The 22,699-nt window shown below is 38.4% G+C and overlaps 6 protein-coding genes and 1 long non-coding RNA gene across 11 annotated transcripts in view; 3 read left to right on the plus strand and 4 right to left on the minus strand.

Moving 5' to 3' along the window:
* The window catches only part of LOC106742007 (splicing factor U2AF 50 kDa subunit), a 6,625-nt gene extending 3,238 nt beyond the window's left edge, over window positions 1-3,387 (minus strand). Inside the window, exons 1-5 of one of the 2 annotated variants that reach the window (XM_014614552.1) lie at window positions 3,240-3,387; window positions 2,473-2,702; window positions 2,092-2,352; window positions 1,756-1,906; window positions 1,605-1,660 (exon numbers count right to left, since the gene is read on the minus strand). In XM_014614552.1, coding sequence (XP_014470038.1) covers window positions 1,605-1,660; window positions 1,756-1,906; window positions 2,092-2,352; window positions 2,473-2,702; window positions 3,240-3,261 — 720 coding nt within the window. In that variant the 5' untranslated portion in view covers window positions 3,262-3,387. The remainder of the gene's footprint in view (window positions 1-1,604; window positions 1,661-1,755; window positions 1,907-2,091; window positions 2,353-2,472; window positions 2,703-3,239) is intronic. The other variant, XM_014614553.1, reaches the window with a different exon arrangement.
* Window positions 3,388-3,782: 395 nt separating this feature from the next.
* LOC106742037 lies at window positions 3,783-5,113 on the plus strand. The gene is made up of 5 exons (XM_014614622.1): window positions 3,783-4,152; window positions 4,303-4,435; window positions 4,508-4,628; window positions 4,704-4,836; window positions 5,012-5,113. The coding sequence occupies exons 1-5, from the start codon at window positions 4,023-4,025 to the stop codon at window positions 5,071-5,073; spliced, it is 579 nt and encodes a 192-aa protein (XP_014470108.1). The 5' UTR covers window positions 3,783-4,022; the 3' UTR covers window positions 5,074-5,113.
* LOC106742036 (trichohyalin-like) lies at window positions 5,108-9,085 on the minus strand. Its single transcript, XM_014614621.1, has 14 exons — window positions 8,961-9,085; window positions 8,711-8,863; window positions 8,215-8,516; window positions 7,956-8,138; window positions 7,599-7,751; window positions 7,318-7,511; window positions 7,080-7,242; window positions 6,700-6,991; window positions 6,388-6,620; window positions 6,155-6,298; window positions 5,919-6,083; window positions 5,635-5,780; window positions 5,417-5,558; window positions 5,108-5,295 (listed from the first exon to the last, which is right to left on the minus strand). Exons 1-14 carry the CDS (start codon window positions 9,058-9,060, stop codon window positions 5,206-5,208), a joined length of 2,460 nt encoding a protein of 819 aa, XP_014470107.1. The 5' UTR covers window positions 9,061-9,085; the 3' UTR covers window positions 5,108-5,205.
* A 428-nt stretch (window positions 9,086-9,513) lies between these two features.
* Window positions 9,514-11,914, plus strand: LOC106742038. 2 transcript variants are annotated; one of them, XR_001374236.1, is made up of 6 exons: window positions 9,514-9,605; window positions 9,813-9,900; window positions 10,156-10,379; window positions 10,486-10,564; window positions 11,241-11,310; window positions 11,380-11,914. It is a non-coding gene; the product is annotated as an uncharacterized LOC106742038 (long non-coding RNA). The 2 variants fall into 2 exon arrangements; XR_001374235.1 differs by having other exon boundaries at window positions 10,156-10,564.
* A 1,316-nt stretch (window positions 11,915-13,230) lies between these two features.
* LOC106741984 lies at window positions 13,231-14,755 on the minus strand. Of its 2 annotated transcripts, XM_014614488.1 has the most exons (4): window positions 14,721-14,755; window positions 13,936-14,157; window positions 13,670-13,849; window positions 13,231-13,321 (listed from the first exon to the last, which is right to left on the minus strand). In XM_014614488.1, the coding sequence occupies exons 2-4, from the start codon at window positions 14,060-14,062 to the stop codon at window positions 13,317-13,319; spliced, it is 312 nt and encodes a 103-aa protein (XP_014469974.1). In that variant the 5' UTR covers window positions 14,063-14,157; window positions 14,721-14,755; the 3' UTR covers window positions 13,231-13,316. The 2 variants fall into 2 exon arrangements, with proteins under 2 accessions (XP_014469974.1, XP_014469973.1); XM_014614487.1 differs by lacking the exon at window positions 14,721-14,755 and having other exon boundaries at window positions 13,936-14,454.
* Window positions 14,756-15,266: 511 nt separating this feature from the next.
* LOC106742030 lies at window positions 15,267-15,782 on the minus strand. Its single transcript, XM_014614614.1, has 2 exons — window positions 15,697-15,782; window positions 15,267-15,591 (listed from the first exon to the last, which is right to left on the minus strand). Exons 1-2 carry the CDS (start codon window positions 15,767-15,769, stop codon window positions 15,284-15,286), a joined length of 381 nt encoding a protein of 126 aa, XP_014470100.1. The 5' UTR covers window positions 15,770-15,782; the 3' UTR covers window positions 15,267-15,283.
* The window catches only part of LOC106742029 (band 4.1-like protein 5), a 7,483-nt gene continuing 368 nt past the window's right edge, over window positions 15,585-22,699 (plus strand). Inside the window, exons 1-7 of one of the 2 annotated variants that reach the window (XM_014614611.1) lie at window positions 15,585-15,917; window positions 16,153-16,300; window positions 16,388-16,564; window positions 16,911-17,609; window positions 17,961-18,391; window positions 18,972-19,415; window positions 20,817-20,927. In XM_014614611.1, coding sequence (XP_014470097.1) covers window positions 15,768-15,917; window positions 16,153-16,300; window positions 16,388-16,564; window positions 16,911-17,609; window positions 17,961-18,391; window positions 18,972-19,415; window positions 20,817-20,927 — 2,160 coding nt within the window. In that variant the 5' untranslated portion in view covers window positions 15,585-15,767. The remainder of the gene's footprint in view (window positions 15,918-16,152; window positions 16,301-16,387; window positions 16,565-16,910; window positions 17,610-17,960; window positions 18,392-18,971; window positions 19,416-20,816; window positions 20,928-22,699) is intronic. The other variant, XM_014614612.1, reaches the window with a different exon arrangement.

Here is a 22,699-nt window from a genome sequence, read left to right on the forward strand (position 1 = left end):
TACGTTCGACTCTCCTCAATATGTCCAATGCAATTTTGCTCGTTTCATATTTTTTTTTTGTTTTTTTCTCGTTTTTTGCTATTCTCCGTTTCTCTGTGTATACTTTCGTGTTTTTTTTTTTTTTTTTTTTTTTTNTTGCAATGCATCGACACACAATATCTCTTTCGTTCGCGGTAACCTGTAAAACGTAACAACGAGGCACAAGACGAGATGCTGTAAAGCCTGAAAAGCCTGTAAAAAGAACAGCTGCAAAGAGAAAAAGGTACTTCCTGAAAAGAATATACACCGGAGAACTTGGAGCTGTTACCAGATGCACATAAAAATATGTGTTGACCCTGTAATCCCAAAAAAAAGAAAGAAAAGGAAAAATCTTCTGCTATACATATATATATGTAGATACACATATATGTAAAGACACGTTGACTCTTTTTGTTTCTTTTCTCGTAGACCTAAAAAAAATCCCTCGCAACGTGTGTCGTTGCCGGACGAGACGACTCTGCAAATATGCTTGGAGAAAAAAAAAAAGAAAAACTGGAAATGCAACAAGAGAGACACGAACAGCTTTTAGGGAAAGTCTCTTCCACCGACAAGCATACCACCCACGTGTACCTCTATCATCCTACTTGTCTTGAATTCTATGCCGCATGACTTGTGAAACATGAACGTGCCTTTCTATTTCTCTCTGGTCGATCTAGTACCACATATACACACACGTGAGAGCATCTAGTCGGAAACAAAACCCAAATCCCTCGTCTCCTTTTCCCCTCTTTTTTTTTTCCCCCATTAGCCCGTGATTTCCCTCGAGTGTTTTACTGTTCCTAAAAAAAAGGTGCCTAAATGCAAGACTCGTATCCTCATGATGGACTGGGTCCGCGACGTGCCTAGAGAGGCTGTAAGGAGAGGAAGATGAGAGCGTCGTGACTGCACACCACCTAAATGCTGTAACGCCACTAAGTTCCCTGATCTAACGTACGCACGGCGCTTGGCGCGTTGGAGAGCGATGTGCGAGAGTGATTCCGTCGTCGACAAATGGGAATGCGAATTGTTTCTCGTCTTCGAGACGGTTGAAAAGAGAGAGAGAAAGAAAGAGAGAGAGATAGAGAGATATATATAGAGGTAGGAAGAGAGAAAGAAAGAAAGAACATGAGGAAGGAACGAAGCCACGAACCGAGCCTGGCTAATGAGGAACCTAACCGACGCCGAAATCTGATGGAAACGCATACATACCTCTGTTGAGCTCGGGACACGTCCGGACGCGAGATTCGCTGCTCGCGTGAGTGCACTCACCGCTAAATAGCTAAATATACCTATATCATAATTTAGTCTCCTTTGAGGGTAACTTACAACGCAAAGGATTAGCGCGCTCACGTTCCTGCGCTCTAACCCCGTGCCGTTGCGTGGTATCGCGCGATGCAATTTTTCGCCGATCATTGAAGCCGTTTGCGATTACTCTAAACTTTCGATTAGTCGTGTCGACCGAAAATCGAGGCAAAATTTGCGACGGGCTCGATAACGCGCGGTCGAGCGTGACAGGCGTCAATGAGGAAAAACTGCATCCAAAGGTGTGCAATAGATAAAGGTATTTCACGGAGTTGCGAGCATACCTGTTCCTCGTTCAAATAATTGGGTAAACCACCGATGAAGATCTTGTGCGGCGAATCTAGAAGGAACAAACAAGGAATTAAGACGGGCGCAGATTGTATCGTCAGGCGGTCCGTTTTCTGCGGGAATATAAAATGTATGTTTAAAACATACCGGGGACCGTACCTGGCACGTTCATGCTTGGATTATCGGTCATTCCCGGCATTGGTTGGTAATCGTGCGGCCTTCTTATCTTCAAGCTTTGCCCCTTGAAGTTTATGCCGTCGAACGCCATGGCTTGTGTAGTCTCGTCTATCGAGCGAAACTGCATGAAAGAGAGAAAGCAAAATAAATATTGATATTATATAGCGCTATGCTATTTGATATCGATATTCTAGATCTTTTAGGTATTTGCAGTATCTTTGCAGTATTTGTACTATATGAATAATAAGAAATGGTATAAAGAATTATACCAGATAAATATGATAAAACAGGACAACCAAGTTATACCTCTAGAAATGCGAAATTTTTGTCTAAATTAATTTGACAAGCCAATACTGGGTTGCCAGCGGCTTGTGCGAGCCCCGACAGGTGCATCTGTTGATTAAAGAACTCCATCATCTCTTCCTCAGTAACACCGAATGGAATGTTCCCTACGTAAAGTCTTCTGGCTTGTCGAGTTATTGTACTGCCAACTACAGGCACAGCTGCTTGGGGTGTATCTGCTACAATATTCGCAGGTATTTGCCCAGCAGCCTGCATTGCTTTGTACTGCACAGATAAAAAACATATGTATACATAATAATCTAACAGCAGGATCATTCTATTTTGAGTAGAATAACAATAGATACAAAAAATAAAAGTGGAAGTGTTCTGTGCATAAGGGTTTACCTGCAAAGGCGTAATGTGTTCAAAGCCAGGTGGCGGCACATCCCAATACAAAGACGGTTTCCTTCTCCTAGAGCTGCGACTCTTCTTCGGCGAGTTACTCCTCTTCCGATCCCTGCGATCTTTCGAGCGAGAGCGTGACCGCTTTCTGCGGTCTCTGCTGCGTGACCGGTGCCTCCTATCACGATCTCTGTCCCTGTCCCTATCCTTATCCCTGTCTTGCCTGTCGCGATCTGGTTTTAGAAATTCAATTAAATCATAGTCCAAGTTGTCACGTGATTACATAACAGTGAGTTTTCATTATGGTCACTCATAAGTTAATGATATTCTCATAGTTACTTGGGATATTTTACTTCAAATGGAAACAATATATAGAGAAAATCTAGGACAGCAATAGCGTGTACAATAATTACATTATGACTGATCGAAAAAAATGTGTGTATATATATATACATATATACATACGTGTATATATATACATACACGATACACTTAATATAACACTATTGAGCGATATCGTTTAAGCTACGAAATTCTCATATTGCATTTCTCACAATGACATCATAGTTGGCGTAAATTAACGGCCGAGCTAAGCAATAGGGGATTCGTCGTACCAGAGATGTACTCCGAAGCTGTGTTTACTAGCTACGGTAACTATTCGCTCGCCCGGCCATTACATTTAAACAGATCGGCTAGCCAAGCTACAATAACGCGGGAATGTCGCGGAGTGAAAGTGAAGTTTGAGCGTATTGGTGTGCCGACTAACTCACCTCCATTGAAATCCTCGCCCATTCTCTAAACGCTACTTCGTCTAAATGAACTCGTGGCGAACGACGCCGAGAATAAGCTCGTACAATACACGGGAACGGACTTTAACTCACTACGAACTTATTCTCCGAAATGGCGTGCGATCGACTACACGAGAAATATGAAGTATGACGATGGTGAAGATGGTAAATATCGGCGGTAGAAATGACGATTTAAGCTCGTGACACACGGTGCTTGTTCGTGCGGATCTAGAGAAATCTAGTAACATAATAGAAATTCATCAATCAGAATGCAGCATTTCTAGTACATCACTACATCTCACTAGATCCAATATATAATAAGCAACGTGTGATGCGGGCTTTTACTGTAGTCTAGATCTATAATAGGTGTAGCAAGCTTCAAGCTATGAGAAATTGACCAATCATAATCAAGTATGAGAGGAATAATCGATTGTGACTGGTCAATTTCTTACGGCTTAAAACTCACTCTTTTTATTGTCGATCTGGAACTAGCTAATCGAAACGTCCGACAAACTCGTACGACGAATGAAATATTAACCTCATAATGTGGTGTGGGCATTCCTGCCCACACCACATTAGACTCTAGAGAAATCTAGAGACTGAATTAACGTTAGGGTTGCACGTTGCGAAAAACGTTTTGTTTGAAAAAGTTATTCAAATGCAATGTGAAAAATTGTTTTTAAATAATCTGTAAAGAAAATATATCATTAAAGAGGATTAAATCTATTGAAAGAGACTGATCTTTTACTCTTGTGGGACATCAACATGGAGGACATAGAACGTTGCATAAGGATCTCACAGCAGAAGAGACTCCTTAATCAACGAAAATTACAATCTCTAGACAAGGAGCCCAACGAACATACAGAAATGTTGAAGCAATTACAAGAGTTGCAAAGTATATATCTTTATTTCTGTTTTCTGCTTCCAAACACTGTTTGACTCTTACTGACTTGATTATTTTTTTTTTTTCATTATGTTTTTAATCGTGTATCATTAGAGTCATATTGCCCTTTGCTTTCCATATTAATTGATGAATTGTTGACAGGAAACACACAGCAGTGCAAGGAAAATATTACAAAGCATCTCAATATGATCAGAACCCATAAGCATACTATATATAAAATTGTACACTCCTCGGAACATATTTCAGGTTTGCCTGTACCACATAATAATGCACAGTATGTATAAAAATTTGCCTTTTACTTTTCTTTAATTATCGCATAATTTTGATACAATCTACTTTTTCACAGGGATGTGAAAACAATGTTTGCTGAAGCCATTCATTTTCTGAATAACATAGGAGATACTTATGAAACGCTGAATAATGTAAAAAAAAAAGATATAGATCCTTCAGAGCTGGTTGAAGCTGTGGTAAGTATTAGAAATTGTTCGGATATAAATTTAATAAATGCGATCTTAACTAAAAATCTTTCAATTTTCCATTAGACAATGTGCACACAGGCTGTAGGAAATGAGTTGTATCAAACAAGATGTCGTATTGCACAGCTGGAAACATTGAAGGATAACATATCTGTCCTCCAGCAACATATCTTAAATAGTAGCTGCAGTAACAACAGTGGTAATATTTCATACTTGTAATAAGCTTGTGAATTTTACAATGTGTGCATGTATGTATATTAAGATAAAAAGTGAAAACCGTATCTTTTATTTATCATAAGAAAAAGCATTGCATTAATTGATATAATAATTTACATTAAATAATAATTTATATAATGACAAAATATTATTTCCAGATGAAACTATGGGCTTGACCATGAGCGGTGAGTCGACAGACAGTGCATCGACTATAAAATGATATATGTGATATAAAAAAATAAAAAAAATATATATATATATGTACGTCAATATTTATTAACCATTAGAATACACAAAATATCAAACTGACACTTTTCATGCGAGAAATATACAAATATGTATTTATCAGACATCAAAATTTCATGGCAGTCATATATTGAACATTATCTAGTTGGTCATCTAGATCTAACTTCAACATCACCAACTGAGGATCTACAACTTCCTGAAACAATTACATACATACGTTATTATGATATAATTGTATTGTATATATTTTTTTAATTCTATTAAATAATTAAAAATGAATCAAATGATTAAAAATTATTGCACAATCGCCCTCTTACTGTAAAATGAGTGGTAAGTTGAAGAGCGTTTTGCTGACTAGACAATGCTCGCTTATCTGCATTTGCATGTCCGTAACTATACGGGATATTCGAACTTCTCTCCAATTTTTCCACTTGTGCAGTTTTCAAGGCTAACCTCTCACTAAAAAATAGTCAAAGATATCTATAAAAATATATTATTTATAAATATTTTAATTTAATGTATTATGCACTCTTACCTCGCCAAATTGAGCTTTTGTGCAGTTGTGTTTTGCCGATGCGCCAACACGCCAAAATGCGCGTCGAATTTGGCCTTATGTTCATTTTCAATGTGACGAACTTCTTTCAGCGCTTTCACAGCTTCTTCGTTTTTCGCGAAAGCTACCTGAATGACATTTTAATCGCGTTAATCTCCCTGAAATACCGTCTCACAATTTACACATTATTATCCAAATTCAGATCTCAGCGTCGCTTCCTGCTGGTCCATTGCAAGCGTCGCTGAGATCCAGACTCTGGTTGTTACCTGTGTAAAATTTTCGAGGTCTTGTGCGCGAGCTAAGAGGCGGTACTCCTTCTCTTGCAAGTTCTGTTGTTGTATCTCGAGATCTCTGATTTTTTCTTGCCATTTCAATCGTTCCTGATTCGCAAGTGCGGTAGCATCTTGAGCCGCTTTTATGGCAGCGGCTAACTGATACATAATTTATCTCGTATGGTTGCGCTATATACCTTGTGTATCGCAAATTTAATCTTTTGATTTACCTCTATCTTTGTAATACCGTCAGAATTAGCCTTGATTGTCCTGAGAATTTCGTATTGCTTCTTCTTAGCCGCAATCACCTCTTTCTCTTTGGTCAAAGCTCTCAGCTCCTTTTCTTGTTCGTTAAACCAAGATTCTTTTAAAGCCTGAAGATATTCATACGTGTATAATCTTACGGGATATAATTTTTAGTATATGTTAAAATTTTGAATTTTATATGTAACGAATAAGTCACCTGTAAATGATTACGTTCCCATTGTACTTTCTCCTCAAATACCTCTCTTTCATGCGACAGAAATTGCTCTCTTCTTTTTAACGTTTCCAGCGCTTCGTTGAGCATGGTGCTCTTCTTCTCTAATTCAAGCACTAACTGCGCAACGTGCGAGTCCAATCTGTCTGCTACTTTCATCATCCTATCGCGTTCCTGCTCCAGTAGCTCCTGTTGCTTCTTCGCTTCTGCATTCCGTACTACAGAAACACCACGCAAAGTGAGTCGAGTTTGCAGATCACTTCGAATTACCTGTCTAATAATTACACGTTAACGTACTCTGTACATCTTCCTCTTGGTTCTTCAAGTGGTGTTCCCTCAATTTTACACTTTGGTCGTCTCTTTGATCAGTCTTCTCTTGCACATTTCTTATATTCTCTACAATAAAATCAGCTTTCTGTAACAAATTCTGCAGATCAGTCTTGTGGGTGGCTATGGTCGTCATAGCTAAATTCTCGATTTCTCTCATTTTTAATATATTCTCTATCGTATCAAAATGCTCCTTCTGCAGCAGTCTTATGTTTTGCGAGTGTCGCTCGTAAATTTCTTCTATAAATTGCGCATGTTCCTTCTGAAACAAAATAAATAATTATAGTTCAAGCCGACGTTAACTATAGCTGGTTAGTAACAACAATCAACGTGTTAAAAGATTTCATTACCTTCAAATTTTGTATTTCTTCCTTATAGAACGCTTCAATTTGAATCCTCTCGTTTTTCAGTTTCTCGATCTTTGCTTCGTAGTCTGTCTCTAAATATTCAAGCTCCTGTTGCATTCTCTTTTCCAACGTATCTGTTCTCTCTTGGAGAAATCCTATTTGTCGCCTATGAAAAAACAATGTGAACAAATTTTGGAAAAATTTGTTCGTAATAATGCTCAGCGTAATGATTACTACTTACTTATACGACTCATCCAGAATCATTATTTCATTTTCGTATTTTTCATTTAAACTGTGTATCGTTACTGACAAGTGAGATTTCTCTAGTTCTAACTTCTGAATTACATTCTTGTAACCTGTTTCTTTGCGACTTAAATTGTCATCCATGGAATTTTTACTTACATTAGAAGTCGTTGAAACAATCGCTGTACTGGCCTGCATCATGAAATTAAATATAAACGTTCGACATCTTACGATAGAAATTAATTATACATAAGTCTCTCTCAACAAAAAGTGATCCACCTTGAGGCTTCCCTGATTTTCTTCAATTAAAACTTTCCGTTTCTCCTGTTCGTTGATTTCCTTTTGATTATCCGATGATTTTATCAATCGTTCTTTCTCCTGCGGCAATGATTCTGATAGTCTCGATTCCTCCTCTTGTTGCGCATTTGCCATCTGCATATAAAATTCTGAAGATTTCTGAATTTTACCAATCGCCATGTATACGATTATTTATGAAATGATTGATATATCATCAATTGAAAACATTTTACATTCACATGTAACTTAAAAGTTCCATAACATATATGTAAATTACTTATTTATTAAATATAATGAAAAACGAACCTATTTTTATATTACATAAATAATATCACTTACCGCTTGAGCGGTTTTATCAGAGCTAGATCTTCTATGTCTGCTGTATAATTCCTCAACAGGTGTTGCTCTATCTTGAGTATTATCTTCCGATGGTTTCTTAATCTCCAGCCACTCTGGCAAGTAATCTTTAGTCTCCGATTTTCGTCTAATTGAATCCGCGGATGCGGCATGCCTTTCAGTTGTCTTTAAAACCAGAAAAAGAATGGTTGAATGTGAATCACCAAAAAGTCAATATGGTCAATTCACAGTTCATACTAACAGATTGCTGAGTCTGACTGGATGCTGTGCTCAGAGACAGCAATCCTAGAGGATCATTAATTATTTCCGAGCTTCTCTTGCCTCTGCGAGGTTCTCTTGTTCCTAAAGCTGTTGGCGCATACGTTGAGAATTGTGACTGTGTCTTGGGTACTTCAACAACTGATGCTTCTTGTTCTGCCTGTATGGATCTTTTGCTAGCACTCGATTCCTTTGAAGGAGAAGTGTGCAGCGTATCCCCAAACAGATCTTGCATGAGTGATAACTTTTTAGACTTATCATCTGATGCTTTTGGTTTATCACTACCTGAAAAATCCTTAACAATTGGTTTTCTTCTCCTTGCGTGTTTCTTCCAGATTTTTTTTCTTAAAATTTGTAACTTCTTTGTAAAATATTAGCTGATACACTTATTGTAAAATTGCCCAAATAATCTTTGCTTTATTTATTTCTGCTTAAATCTTTTGTGCATAATATGGACATTAAACCTTTTTCCTTCTCACCTGGCTTCAAATTCGATAATGATTCATTAGAAACTTTTACATCGAACAAATTATCCATAATATTTCGCTTGTCTCTTACTGCTACTGGATTTCTTTGGCCTGGTGGAAAATCATCTTTATCTGCTAATAAATCAGCTAACGGATCATCCTCATCTGTGTAAATAAAAAAGAAATATTTTTATTAGATACATTCATACATTCTCATGTAATATATTCGGAATAACATGTTAAGCAATGCTTTAAATTAAACCTGCAAAGGTAATTCTTCTTCTGCTATCTTCTGAGGACGGATTTCTCTTGAATGCATTGTTAAACAGCTTGTCGTCCAAACTGTCCATATCCTCCACCATCTTTACTGTTTTCGTCGCATTCACGCGACTGTCAGTGAATCGCAAGATATTACAATTCTCATTTTGTATAATCTTTAAGCCATGCTCAATATTATTTCAGCCCCTCATTGACAGCAAGTGTTTCCGTTAATAAAATGCATCTTTTTCTTTCGTTCGCTGCACTCACTGTAAACATACATTTAGAAATGCATCATGTGAAAATATTATTTTTATGTGTATACAACGTTAATTAATATTAACAACAATAACTTCGCGCGACTGACAGTTGATGATTGATTGAAAACATATCTCCTCTCTCTCTCTCTCTCTCAATTTTGTGGTCTGTTCTTTATAGCTGCACTAGTTCGCAGTGCAGCTAAAAAGAACAGGCTAAATCTTTCTGTCGTGACTGTACAAGCGCAGGTGTGGCGCTAAAAATCGTGTTCCTTATCTTCCAAGGGAGGCACCAATAATGGGAAATCGTGCGATAAATTTACGCCCTCGAGATAAACTCGCTCTTGTAAAAATTGGACGTAGTTTTCAGCACGAGTTGCACTGAATTCCAGGTATGGCCGAACTAAACGAATAATGTCATGCGGAATGAGGATACAACTGAAACATAAATTAGTATAACACAAGCAGACATTACAGCAGCCAATAGAGAGCAAAAATGAACAAAGTGAACAAAAACAAGCGACTTACGAAGCAATAAATATATAGTAATATATTATTATTACAAGATATTACACGTCACCCGTTTAGTTCGGTAACAGTCGGGGCCAATCGCAGATGATGTAGGTGATGCCACTTAAAAGGTGTGAATGTGAATCCCCCTCTTCACGCATGCGCAGTAAAGCAATTGTGAGTAGACGTCAGTAGCGTATTTATATTCCTATAATATTAATAGGTCTCTTTGTTTTCGCTGCACCGCTGAACTAGTGCAATAAGTTGAAGCGAGACAGGTATATGTTTTCTCACTTCAACTTATTGCACTAGTTCAGTGGTGCAGCGAAAACGAACAGACCTATTGTTATTTCCTTGATAATAAAAATGAAGAGGATATATTTAAAAACTGCTACAGCAATTTGTAAATAAAAAAAATTTTTGTGTCTACAGTCGACTTATTATGTGAATACCAACCTGAGTAGTAAAATAATATTAAAAATTATGTGGATCCCAAAAAACGTTTGCTACTGTATCTAAGCACGAGTTTGTGGTTGTCAATCATATGACCTGAAATGTTATTTGCTCATGCGCATAAAATATCATTCGCACGATTTCTTATCACTGGTTTATAAGCCCTGCGTTGCCTTTGCTTGTGTCCTATCTTGCTTCAACAGGTATCAGCAATAGTAACTATTGAAACGTGTAAAGGAATTATTAAGATAAATTAGTCGAGGATACCTTCCTTCTTTAATATTCTTTAATTTGTGTATCACAATTTAGTATCAAATTACATTTCCAATTCTCCGAAAGGAACTTCCAGTGCATTTTATATTTTTCACCGGAAGGAAATCTGTGGCAGGTCAGTATAAAATCTAGCGATGTTTTTTTTAAAAAAATTAGTGCAGATAATAATGTTAATGACAATAATTATATAATTTTTCTCATAGTTATGTAAGAAAAAAAAATGAACAAGAATTTGTAGCCTAAAAAAGATTTTTTCTTGCTCACACATGCATATGTGGTACATTTGTGGTACATTTTTGTTATTTCCCCCGCTTTCAGAAATAATTTTCCAGCTTAGGAATAAAATGTCAATGATTTTTTTTTTATAAAACGCACGAGTGTAGAAGTAGTAGACTTCACATATATGAATGTATGCAACTAAATTTGTATTGAGTGCTGCTGAGAGCATGACTCATGTCTTCTTTTAGGAAATTGATTACGTAACTTTTCCTCTAGGGTGAAAATGTGAAAAGTGAAATGTTTTTTAAATAAAAAATTTACCCTGTTCACAATATAGGAGAAGATTCATGACCCTGTTGAGATTGATCATAGATTTTCTTTAGCATGAATTTATAAAAAAGTATGGGTTTTCTAATTTAAAAACATTAAAAATTTTCACTTTTCAAGTTTTCACTCTAAGAATAAATTATATAATCGATATTCAGCATGTAATGAGTAACAAAGATAGAATGACACTTTCCTGCTGAAAGTATCCAAAACAAAATTAGCCATAAACTGAAATATTTTTTTAGGCAAATAATCCCAGGCGGAATATTATTGCAAAAATAGTCAATGTATAAATATGGCTTATTACGGCGCTCAGTAAGATTTTTAAATGTCTTATAATATATTTATTATATATTGTCATAGTACACAATTAAAATGTTTCAGGTATCCAGTTATTGAGAAGTGTGTTAATTTTGAAAACTGTTGCTGCGATGACCTGGATTGTGGTTTTCTCCACAACTATAAATATTGCTTTCAATATCAAAACACAACCTGTGACAATATGATGAATTGCCCATACTTGCACTGCACTAGTGTAGAGCAACTTCATTATGAAACTACTGGAAAAGCAACTGAGTATCTTAAAAGAGAAGTTGGCCGAACTCTGCAAAATTCTAACATATGTAATGATTTTAAAAATGGGCTTTGCACGCAAACAGTATGTAATTTACGACACATAAAATTTGATAACGTGAAGCCTTTGAAATGTCACAAATGTAATGTACAAATAACTGTGAAAAATTTTGGAATGGCTAATTGCGGACATATAATTTGTTCTAAATGTTTTTTTATAACAAGCATCAATTCAGACAAAATTAATATAAACTCATTAATTAATGACTCAACAAAATGTAAAATTTGTGGAAAAGATACTTGTTACTTGGCATTTAGAAATTATTAATTATTAAAATATAATTATTCTTTTTTAATTCTATTACTCATGATATCATTTATATAAAATAATTATGTCGTTTATTTTATTGTACGACAGTACTTTTTTATTAGATGTACACTCGGTCATAGAACGATTGCAATAGTTTTTGTTTCTCATATTTCGAAACACAAAAATAATGTTACCACTATTCACAACAGCTATATAATATTGTAATATTTTGCTATCTTATTATAACTTTATATTTGAAGAATAAAACGCACATCGGAAATATTAGAAAATAAATATTGGTTCTTCTACTATTAATAAAAAATGCAAAGCACAATATTATTAATAACCAATTGTTCTGTCGATTACTGTACAAATACAAATTATCTTGAGTTTAAAATTTAAGGTTCGGAAATTAAGGGTATGTATAAGGATTAATTCGAGTATATACAAGGATTAATAATAATATGCAAAGTAAATTGTAATAGACTGCGATATATTAACTCTAATAAAATATATTTATACAGAATATATTAAAAAAAAAATTATGTCTACAACTCTCTTTAATCTATTCTTCTTTACGTTTGTAGCAATATAATTTTCTGTTAAAGTTCCTGGATAGTCGCTGCAACTGTCCTTGTTTAATGACGTCAGAAGCGAGGAAATGCATGTTAAGAATTCTTGCGTTTTACGTTCAAATAAAAAGATATACTCACAAAATGATATTTGTGATTGATTTAGTACACTTATAAAATTGTCCGTGCATTTTTTTTACTCAAGCAATCAATAAATAGCCGCCAAATGAATTTGACACGGAACCGTTTATTTTAACCTCTTTTCTCGCGATTTTGTCAATGTTAATTTAATGACTATTTATTGTATGTTCGAATAGAATAGAAGAATACAATTAGTGAGTATTAAATCATGATAATTATCATGATTTGATAATAATCAATATTGATTATAATCAATAAGAATAAAATTTACATAATTAATATGATTATTTTCGAAATATGAATATATATATTTATAAAATTATCCGTGCGAATAGAAGAAAAGTGCACGGATAATTTTATAAATATATATATTCATATTACGAAAATAACCATATTAATTATATAAATTTTATTCTTATTGATTATCATGATTTGATACTCACTAATTGTATTCTTCGAAATACAACAGTAACCCAAAACATAAATATATCTATTAAAAAATATTAAATTTATATGTACGACAAAGTTTAATGTCAAGCTTGTCCTTGGATTGGGTAAATAATACATATATTTTACTTAAAAATATTAATATATTTATTCATGTATATGTATGATTAGAACATTTAATTATAAGAACATCATATCATATTAAAACAATTAGTTATAAAGGATAGAAACTTTTTTGGCATCTGTTCCCTATTTGTTTTTATATTTGTTCTATCTGTTCAATCTGTAAAAAAAATATATATTTTATCTTCATTAAAAATATATATTTTTATTATTCAACATTATTTATTATTTATTATTCAACATATATTCATTATGCAGTATAATAATACTTTAAGATATACATTTATATTTCATGTTATAAATATTTTTAAGTTAAAGAAATATATATAATTTAGGAAAATTGAAATAAACTTTGCCAATGCAGAACATAAATATCTATACAGTTACAAAATTATATTTACACATTCTATTTACGTGTTGCAATATTCTACAATAAGTATTGACGAATTCTATTTTAATTTTTAAATAAATTGCTAAAACAGAAAAAAAATATATTTTTAAAACATACCGGATACAGCAACACTTTTCCATTGATTACATTGTTCACAAAGGTAAACAGGGATTGAATTCTTTATTTGCATTGAAATGGTGTCTAAGCAATATTTGCAATATGCGTGACCACATCTCAGCACCACAATGTTTCCTTGCATTAGCATGACATAGCATTTCTTGCATACTGGTGTGCTCACTGAAATTAGAAAATACTTTCAGTTAATTTATCTTATAACACAACTTGTCTGAACAATTTATATATTTGAATAATTAAAAACTTACTATCTCTGGGAGCTGTTCCGCAAGTCAAACAATTCCACATACATTTGCCCAACATATTCAAGGTGCAGGTGTGTGCCTTTAATTTCGTTGGGAAAGTTTCTCTTAAAAGCCATGCCAATCGTGTCATTTCTTGATCAATGGATTCTCGAAAGGGTCGTATATTTTCAAAAATTTCAAGGATTTCATGATGACGTTGATTTTCATCAGTCCATTTGAGATGCACTTTTTTGCAAAGTTTATTTCCGTTACAAGATGAGTTTTGGCAAATTTGAACCACATGATGCTTTTCACACGGATTATTGAAGCATATACGTAGCATGAAATCACTGCACATCATATTTGCAATATAATGAGGAATACTTTCTATCAAAAAACACAGGCAATACAACGTGATACGATGCCGATACAAGCAATAATGGGAAATTGTGCGATAATTCACGCCCTGGATGTGCGATAAATTCTCGGGTGTGGTCGAATTAAATAAATGATGTCATGCGGAGTGGAGATGCGCACTGAAATATAAAAGTACATTTCACTTAACGCTCGTGACGATCACGAACATTATTCTATCCTTGTTTCTTTTGGATATTAAGCAAAGACAGAACAATGCTGGTAATCGTTGCGAGCGTTAAATGGAACGTACCTTAAATTATCGAATCACAAGCAGACGTTACAGTGAACAATAGCGGGCAATAGAAAACAAAAGTGAATAACAGCAAGCAAAAACGAGCAACATACAAAGCGATAAATATATATTAATATCTTATTATTAAAAAACACGTTACCAATTTAATTCGGTTACAGCCAGAGTCAATTGCAGATGGCGTAAGTGATGCCACTTAAAAGGTGGAAATCCCCTGTTACACATGCGCAGTAAACCTCGTATCAGACTACGGATTAGAATTGAGATTGACTAAAAATTTGGCCAATCAGAGCAAAATTTACTAAATTTGAATTTACTTTGCTTTGATTGGTTAAATTTCAATCCAATCTCAATCTTAATCCGTAGTCTGATATTTGGCATAAAGCCCGTATAGAAAGTGCTGGAAGAGCAATTGTACACATCTCACCTTTCTCTTTAAGTTGTAAATATATTCACACTTTTTCCATTATAGATAAATAACATATAAATAAGTAAACATAACCATCTATTCTTTTTATTTCATTTTTATTACACTTCCCGCAGCCTTCTTCTACAATTTCCTTTTTTTCTCCAAATATCAGTACATCAATTTTACTCCGAGTGCAGAAAATGTAGTCGAGTATAGAGAGGGAAACAGCAGATTCTACTACAGTCACTGGACGGCATTCGGATTCGCCGTTTGACGGCCCAGTGCAAGAATTTCCGTTATCCCTGAAAGAGCTGTGCGTCCGCCAGTGTCGCGGATTCAGGTGTGGATCGGGTGTATCGTTGTTGCAGCTGTAGTCCTGCGCATTCAGGACGAGCGGAGAATGTAGCGACGCTGCAGTGGGCGCTGTCTCGTCGTCGAGTAGTTTGCCTGTTCACGTTGTGATTGTTGAGTCGGTGATCGGTTTGTCGTCGACTCGCCTTGTTGCGAAGGTGAGTGGGCGGATCGCGGTGGAGAACGCGATCGACAGGTAGCAACGACGTGTATCGATGATTCGCGGTGGTCCTTCGAGGTATCCGTGAGGAGGCTGGAACGGTGAGAAGCACCGGAATATCATATTGACAGTGAAACGTTTAAATATTAGTGAGTGAAAGAGAGGAGTGAGGAAAGGAATAGAAAAAGTAGCCCTCACCTGAGAGACAGAAGACAGGTCGATGATCGGCGATCGCGCCTTCCACCGAGCACGGAGGGCGAAAGGACATCATGCTGAGATTTTTGTCGCGGCGAAGGGCGCGCGGCGTCAGCGGCCAGACCTCGTCGCAGATAAAAAATCAGAGGTTACCCAGTAACAAAAACGTCGTGCAATGTAGGGTAGTACTGTTGGATGGCACAGATCTGCCCATAGAGCTATCAGTGAGTTGACTAAAATTTCTGAAAACTTAACAACAGAATTAACAATTGTCCTCTGATAACAGTAAAATAATCATTTTGTTTTACAAAGTTAAGTAATTTTCACTGTGGTTGTAACTTCTCTTAGAATTTTTAATTTGAAACAGGAGTCTTGATACAGAGCAGGATAATTATTTAGACTCATGTAATTTTTCTGCGTACATGATGTGTACCCCATAATCTTTGGTCTCTTTTGCAGAAAAAAGCACTGGCCAGTGACTTATATGAGCAAGTATTTTATAGCTTAGATCTAATAGAGAAGGATTACTTTGGACTGCAGTATACGGACAGTAATAATGTCCAACACTGGCTAGATCCAACGAAACCCATCAAGAAGCAAGTAAAAAGTATGCATTGTCTGTAGACATTTAATTTTTTATAAGAGTGAGTGCATATACAAGTACGTCAGATTAATAGATCTGTTTGCTGTTCAGTTGGCCCACCATATACACTCAGACTCAAAGTGAAGTTCTATTCTTCGGAGCCGAACACATTGCGCGAAGAATTGACGCGATATCAATTCTTCCTGCAGTTGAAGCAAGATGTTCTGGAGGGTAGACTCCACTGTCCACATCAGGTTGCAGTCCAATTAGCTGCTCTGGCGCTGCAGTGTGAGTAACTTTCTGCTAAAAAAATCAACAGATACATTGTTGTTTAAGAAAATTAGTACTAGAACTTTGGCTGGATCACTTTTGACCCACTTGTAGATTTTTCCCCATTTATTTGGATTTTTGTCACTGAGAAGCCTTCTTTATCATAAAACAATTTAACAATATCAAAAAAGCCCACGAATAATTAAAAAAAAAAGAGGTGGGTCAAAAGTGACCCATCCGTGGTTCTAAGAGGGAAAAATTATCACAGTCCAGTGTTAAGCTACAAATCTCACATAGAGATTATCGCTCGGTGGATAATTATTTTGCATGTTTGAAAGGCGTGTTCCCTTTCTCTTGTATTTAGCTGAATTGGGAGATTATGATGCTGCCGTGCATAGCGCCGCGACGGTCTCGGAGTTCCGCTTTGTGCCTGGACAGACGGAACAGATGGAGCTGGAGATACTGGAGGAGTACACCAAGTACTCGGGCCTCAGTCCGGCGCAGGCGGAATCTACGTATCTCAGCAAGGCCAAGTGGCTGGATATGTACGGGGTAGATATGCACACGGTGCTCGGCAAGGACGCCTGCGAGTACTCGCTGGGTCTGACTCCGACTGGAATCTTGGTCTTCGAAGGCACACAGAAGATCGGTCTATTTTTCTGGCCCAAGATCGGCCGTTTGGACTTCAAGAAGAAGAAATTGACGCTGGTGGTGGTCGAAGAGGACGACGAGGGCAGAGGCGAGCAGGAGCACACCTTCGTGTTCAGGCTGGTGAATGAGAAGGCGTGCAAGCACCTGTGGAAGTGCGCGGTCGAGCATCACGCCTTCTTCCGTCTGCGTGCGCCGGTCAAGGGTGCCAGTGGCCGTCAGAATTTCTTCCGCATGGGTTCGCGGTTCCGCTACAGCGGCAAGACCGAGTTCCAGACGACGCAGCTGAATCGGGCGCGCCGCACAGTACAGTTCGAGCGACGTCCGAGTCAGAGGTATGCGCGGCGGCAGAGTCATGTTCTCCGTGAGCGGCAGCGTCAGCAAGTCGAGCAGACGCAACCTACCCCGCCTCCAGGTGAGTTCACGCTTGCGCCTTGTTCTCATAATATTCAATCACAAATTTAAATGAGAAGGAAAATTTATCATTTAAACGAAATAATATAATCTTGTGACTGTTTTTACTTTGCCAGAATTTATACATTTTTATGTATTTAAATTTTAAATTGTTGCTGGAACTCATCAGGTCTGTTCCTTTTAAGTGGATTAGGTTGCGCTTTTTGCCTTTAGAATGAAACAAGTATGTAAGAGAAAGTTGAAGGGAAAAGGAACGAAGTTCCAGTGCAGCACTTGTTGATCTAAAAAAAAAAAAAAAGGAAAAACAGGTCTTTCGACGCTGGATAAAGAATGCAGATAATTATTTGTTCAGCCGAAGAAGAGCCTCTGCAGCGACAGCCGAGTCGATGCAGCACAAAGTCCTCGGACTCGAGTATTCAAGGCACCTCTTCGCCTTTGGTGGACTCGTTACTGAAGTCTCTCGCTAAAGACCAGCAACCCCTGGAGGCGAGGAATCAGACTACGGTCGCCAGCAGCGAGAAAGAATCGGAACCTACGAAGACCAGCTTGACTGTCGAGACTATCGCCAATCAAGTGCAGCTAGTGCCGAACAATCAAGTGGGCGGAACGTCGTCGTTGCCGCCGCGAACGCCGATCCCGCCGGAATCGCTCAAGTGCAATATACTGAAGGCGACTCTCGAGCAGGGGAAAAACTCAAACCTGATCTCTATTACGTCGACGGACGCGCCCGGGGTCATCGCGAAGAAAAATCAGCACTCCGACGCGGCGACTATCGTTTCCGTGGTAAGCCGTCGACAAAGGCTCTCCTATTGTCTCATAGTTTCCCGTCCCGCTTCGATTCTTTCGTTGTTATATTGCGTGCTTCTCGTTCACACGTATGCGTGTCTCGTCTCGTCCTTTCTTTTGAATTTAAAATTATACAAGGCAAGATGTTACGTAACTATTACTATCTTGAGTATCTTTGGAAAATAAAAATATTCTTCACTTTTATTTTCTTATCACTTTTGAGAGCCTTGTTCATTTCTATTTAATAGATAACTGTTGTTTCTATCCCGTATTTCGAAGATAATCAGGGTGGTAATAATTATTGCCTCACCCTGTATTTGTTCAGCCAGTTTAAATACATTTTCTACACCCGTATTATTGCGCGTTACTCACACGGTATTTGAAGCTAGACATTCTCATTAGTTATATACGGCGGCTTATTAAGTAATCTTATCGTTTGATTGCCTCTACGTTACTGTTTGTGTCCGCACACACACACATACACACACACATTTTGTTTACCGTGTCCGCGCTTGTCGTACCGCTAGCTGCCTAGCTACCATAACGTGTTTGCTTTCTCGCTTTCCTCGTCGGACAGGGCGGAGACAAGCTCACCCTCTCCGTGAGCGGAGCGACGACCGCGGTGAGCCCCGCCACGGACGACACCGTCACCGTCACGCATTTCTCGCTGGACAGCTGGGGTCAGATCGAGCAGAAGACCACGCCGTTGAGCCCGAAGGTGTCGAATCAGTCGCAGAACCCCTTCAACCCGTTCACCAACGACACCGGCAACGACTCGGCCGTCAACAACGCGACCACCGAGGTAACCGAGGAGGAGGCTAAGCCGGAGGACGACAAGCAGAAGAACACGAATCCGTTCATCGACTCGAACCCCTTCTTGGGCATACTCAATCCGTTCAAGGAGCCGCAGCAACCGGCCGCGACGGCCGAGAGAAAGATCGAGGCGGAGCCGGAAAAGGCCGGGGCGCGAGTCGTCAAGACGGAGGAGATACAAACAACCACTACGACGCTCACGCATAAGGTCAGTCAGTCGCGTTCCCTAAGCTTGTGAGCCAGCTTGTGAGCTGCACAGCGTCCCGCTTGGTTACGCAACCGACGTTCGGTTTCACCGATGAGCGAGAAAATCGCCTGCCGGAGGTGCCACGGTGTCTCTCGGCGCTCGAAGCGAATTAATCAAGCCGGAAAAAAGCCGGACGAGAGCCTACTCCAGAGGAGCGAGTTACTCGTTACCGGTGAAAGCTTCGTGAAATTCCGCTTCGCGCCCCCATGTGAAAGTCGTCCGCGCGCTTGTGGATGGTCCCCGGTGCTTGAGCTTGCTTCAACTTGCATATCGCTTGAGCTATTATTAGCCAACCTGTGTGACCAATTAGTCACTCCGACTGCGATCAGGGCTAGCGTCTGGACGCATAGCGAACGCCAAGTATGCCTTTCTTTGGATTATCCAGCTGAAACGGCGACTACGTTTACACGGCAAATTGAAATTCGTTTAACGACACCACAGTCTGCGTGAACAGCATTAAGACCGATTTAATAATCCCCGATGTTGTAATAATTGTCGACGTTATACATATCGTATAAACAATTATATTGTAAGCGTGTTACATGACACGTGTATGTGACACTGATAGTTACAACGTCGGGAATGGCGAAAAATCGATTTTACGCCGGCATGTAAACGCAGATTCTGACTACACGTTTACACAGCAGCCTAAAATCCGATTGGTAACATCGGTAATTTACGTTTGCATGACCACTACGTAAACACCGATGTGATAAGTCTCGATGCTGCAACCACTAGCGTTACGTGTCATACGGTATAATTACAACATGATTATTTATACGATACGTGACGTCGGTGGTCACATCAGCGGAAACCATTAAACCGGTTCTATGCGGTCCACGTAAACATGGATTACGGAAGCTACTAAATTAGTTCTTGATTGTCGTGTAAATTTAATCTGTAGTATCCGTACAAACTAAATAGGTCTCAGGCTACCGTGTAACACATATTTAAGGTGACTTTCACCAAACTCATCAAATATTAACCGACTATTCATCGATTACTCACCGGTTAAACTAATCGGTGAACAATAATAAGAATCATCGGCAACAACGGCCGGTTCTTTAATTCGTCGCTCAACAAAAATCGAAAACTTAGGCATTTCTATCTACGCTAGCAAGATAGAGCAGGTGACAACAGGATTGATTGGCATTAATTTTAAATTGTCGGCTGAATTAATCAGAGTTTGATGTTTCGGAAAGTCATCTTCAATGTTGCGCGCGACGTTGAGCCATAAGAACGGCACTCGGAAACCAAATGAGCAGGTTTAACGGCAGATGTGCGTCCAGAATAGAGTCCCAGAGTTACAATGTGTCGAGATTACTCCCGGTGTACTGTACTGAGAAAGCCTCTTTCTCGCAGGACGAGAGCCCGGCTGCGTCGGACATCAGTCCCTGGCTGGTGGAGGACCTGTTGCAGAGTCCAGCAACTGATCAAACGCCCACCAAGCATACGGTCGTCACGAGAAAGACGGTGATTACCACACAGTTATAAAATATTTATTGAATACAAAGGATGCGTAATACGTCGAACACACACGTGCACAGATACATCATACACACATACACTCACGTGTCACGCGAACCCGTTACAAAGTAGCACCGATGTGTTACATGGCTACTACCGGTCTTCCTCAGAGACTGCCCGTGACGCTTTTCTACTTTCGATGCGTTTATCCGGTCGGTACATGACAGCTTAAATACGCGTACACCAGCACTCGTCAGGAAAAATATCTTTCTACGAAAGGCTCCCGAATCGTACTCAAGTGTAAAAGCGGGGGTGAAGCATCGCGCTCGGCCGACACATACCTTCTCATTGTTGTCAATTCTCGCGCGTCAGCTCAGTAACACGATCTTTCTTTCTTTCATTTTACTTCTTACGCCGACTAAGGACCTTCGTACGAAGACCTCCGTAACGCGTTACGTTACGTCACGTCAGTGCTGACTGTCAACCTCAGCCGATACGTAATAGTAAATTTAGGTCAACGCACATAGATAAGCATGCATGATTATGCGCAGTCAGGCGTCACTCATAATGTAACGTAACTATATCAGATAGATTTTATAATAAGAAAAGATTCTAGTAGAAATATTTGATAAGATAAATTAACATTCTTATCAAAATTTTTCCTACTTTTCTTCTCCCTCTCTCTCTCTCTCTGGTCTCTCTATATCGTTTTTCACTTAGTTATTGCAGTAATTAAATGAAGAATTGACGTGATATAGAAAAGATGATAAAAATTTTAATGAGAAATAATTAACTTGTCAAATCAAATATTTCTGCTAATCCTCCGTTATAAAATCCCAAACAACACATATGTCTAAAAGATATCTCAAAGACGTCTGTTGGATGTCTTAGGTTTTGTCTACAATCTTGCTTTAGGACGTAAGCCGTAAGCAAATTGACCAATCACAGTCGTTTGTTAAAAGAATAATTGGCCGTGCTTGATCAGTTTGCTTACGTTTTGTAGACAAAGACTTATTATCTAAAAGACGTCTTTACGACGTCTTAACGTTATCTAGGATATTCGAAATACTTACCTCACAGATGACGATGCGCTTAATCACACGCAGTCCCGCTCCTGTTGCTTTACGATTTTCTTTGCGCGTTGACCCAAAGTTTACTGTTACGCACCGACTAAGTTCACGGTCAGCGCTCGACGTGACGTAACGCATTGCGGAAGTTCTTGCGCGGGGGCCCTAAAGGACTCGCAGCACGCGGTCCAGATTACAAATAGTTTTAGTCTATTTGTAGCGCTGCATTCTCCTTCATTGTTTGACGATGCATTCATCTCAAGCGCTTACGTGTCGATAGAAACAAGTGTCCTTACTACCTGCCAATACGTATTATAAGTACGCACGCCGAGGTCCGGTCGTTTTAGCCGGCTCCTCCGCGCTTCCCCGCTATTCGCGTTATCTTCTCTCTTTCCGGAAGAGATACACCTGCGCTTTCGATTCATTTCTCAAACAATAAGAAAAAAAAAAAGAAGAGAAAAACGGCAAGCGCGTGCGACGAAGGCGAGCTAAGACGAGCGGGCCTACGTGTTAACCACGAGGCAATCTCATGTCTCAACAATGAACAAGAATAACGAGTCTATGCATTTACACATCGGCTCTCGTGAGCTAGCACTTTTGTGCTACTCAGCCATCGTGCCTTGAGATTTGACAAAACATGCGCGTTTATACGCGACTGTATCAAAGAGAAAGAAAGAAAGAAAAAGAGACAGAGAGAAAGAGAGGGGGGGG

The sequence above is a fragment of the Dinoponera quadriceps genome, unplaced genomic scaffold (genome assembly GCF_001313825.1).
Source record: "Dinoponera quadriceps isolate SergipeBrazil2010 unplaced genomic scaffold, ASM131382v1 scaffold696, whole genome shotgun sequence".
NCBI classification, from domain to species: Eukaryota; Metazoa; Arthropoda; class Insecta; order Hymenoptera; family Formicidae; genus Dinoponera; species Dinoponera quadriceps.

Bases quoted from the DNA above. Each gene is read 5' to 3' on its own strand.
- LOC106742036 (XM_014614621.1), bottom strand. From the start codon at position 9,060: ATGGTGGAGGATATGGACAGTTTGGACGACAAGCTGTTTAACAATGCA. The intron at 6,992-7,079 runs GTAATGAAATCT...ATTTTGTTTCAG, and splicing joins AAGAAATACAAAATTTGAAG to AAGGAACATGCGCAATTTAT. The intron at 6,621-6,699 runs GTACGTTAACGT...GTGTTTCTGTAG, and splicing joins CCAAGAGGAAGATGTACAGA to TACGGAATGCAGAAGCGAAG.
- LOC106742030 (XM_014614614.1), bottom strand. From the start codon at position 15,769: ATGATGTCCTTTCGCCCTCCGTGCTCGGTGGAAGGCGCGATCGCCGAT. The intron at 15,592-15,696 runs GTGAGGGCTACT...TCACCGTTCCAG, and splicing joins ACCTGTCTTCTGTCTCTCAG to CCTCCTCACGGATACCTCGA.
- LOC106742037 (XM_014614622.1), top strand. From the start codon at position 4,023: ATGGAGGACATAGAACGTTGCATAAGGATCTCACAGCAGAAGAGACTC. The intron at 4,629-4,703 runs GTAAGTATTAGA...ATTTTCCATTAG, and splicing joins CAGAGCTGGTTGAAGCTGTG to ACAATGTGCACACAGGCTGT. The intron at 4,837-5,011 runs GTAATATTTCAT...TATTATTTCCAG, and splicing joins TAGCTGCAGTAACAACAGTG to ATGAAACTATGGGCTTGACC.
- LOC106741984 (XM_014614487.1), bottom strand. From the start codon at position 14,272: ATGATGTGCAGTGATTTCATGCTACGTATATGCTTCAATAATCCGTGT. The intron at 13,850-13,935 runs GTAAGTTTTTAA...TTCTAATTTCAG, and splicing joins CGGAACAGCTCCCAGAGATA to TGAGCACACCAGTATGCAAG.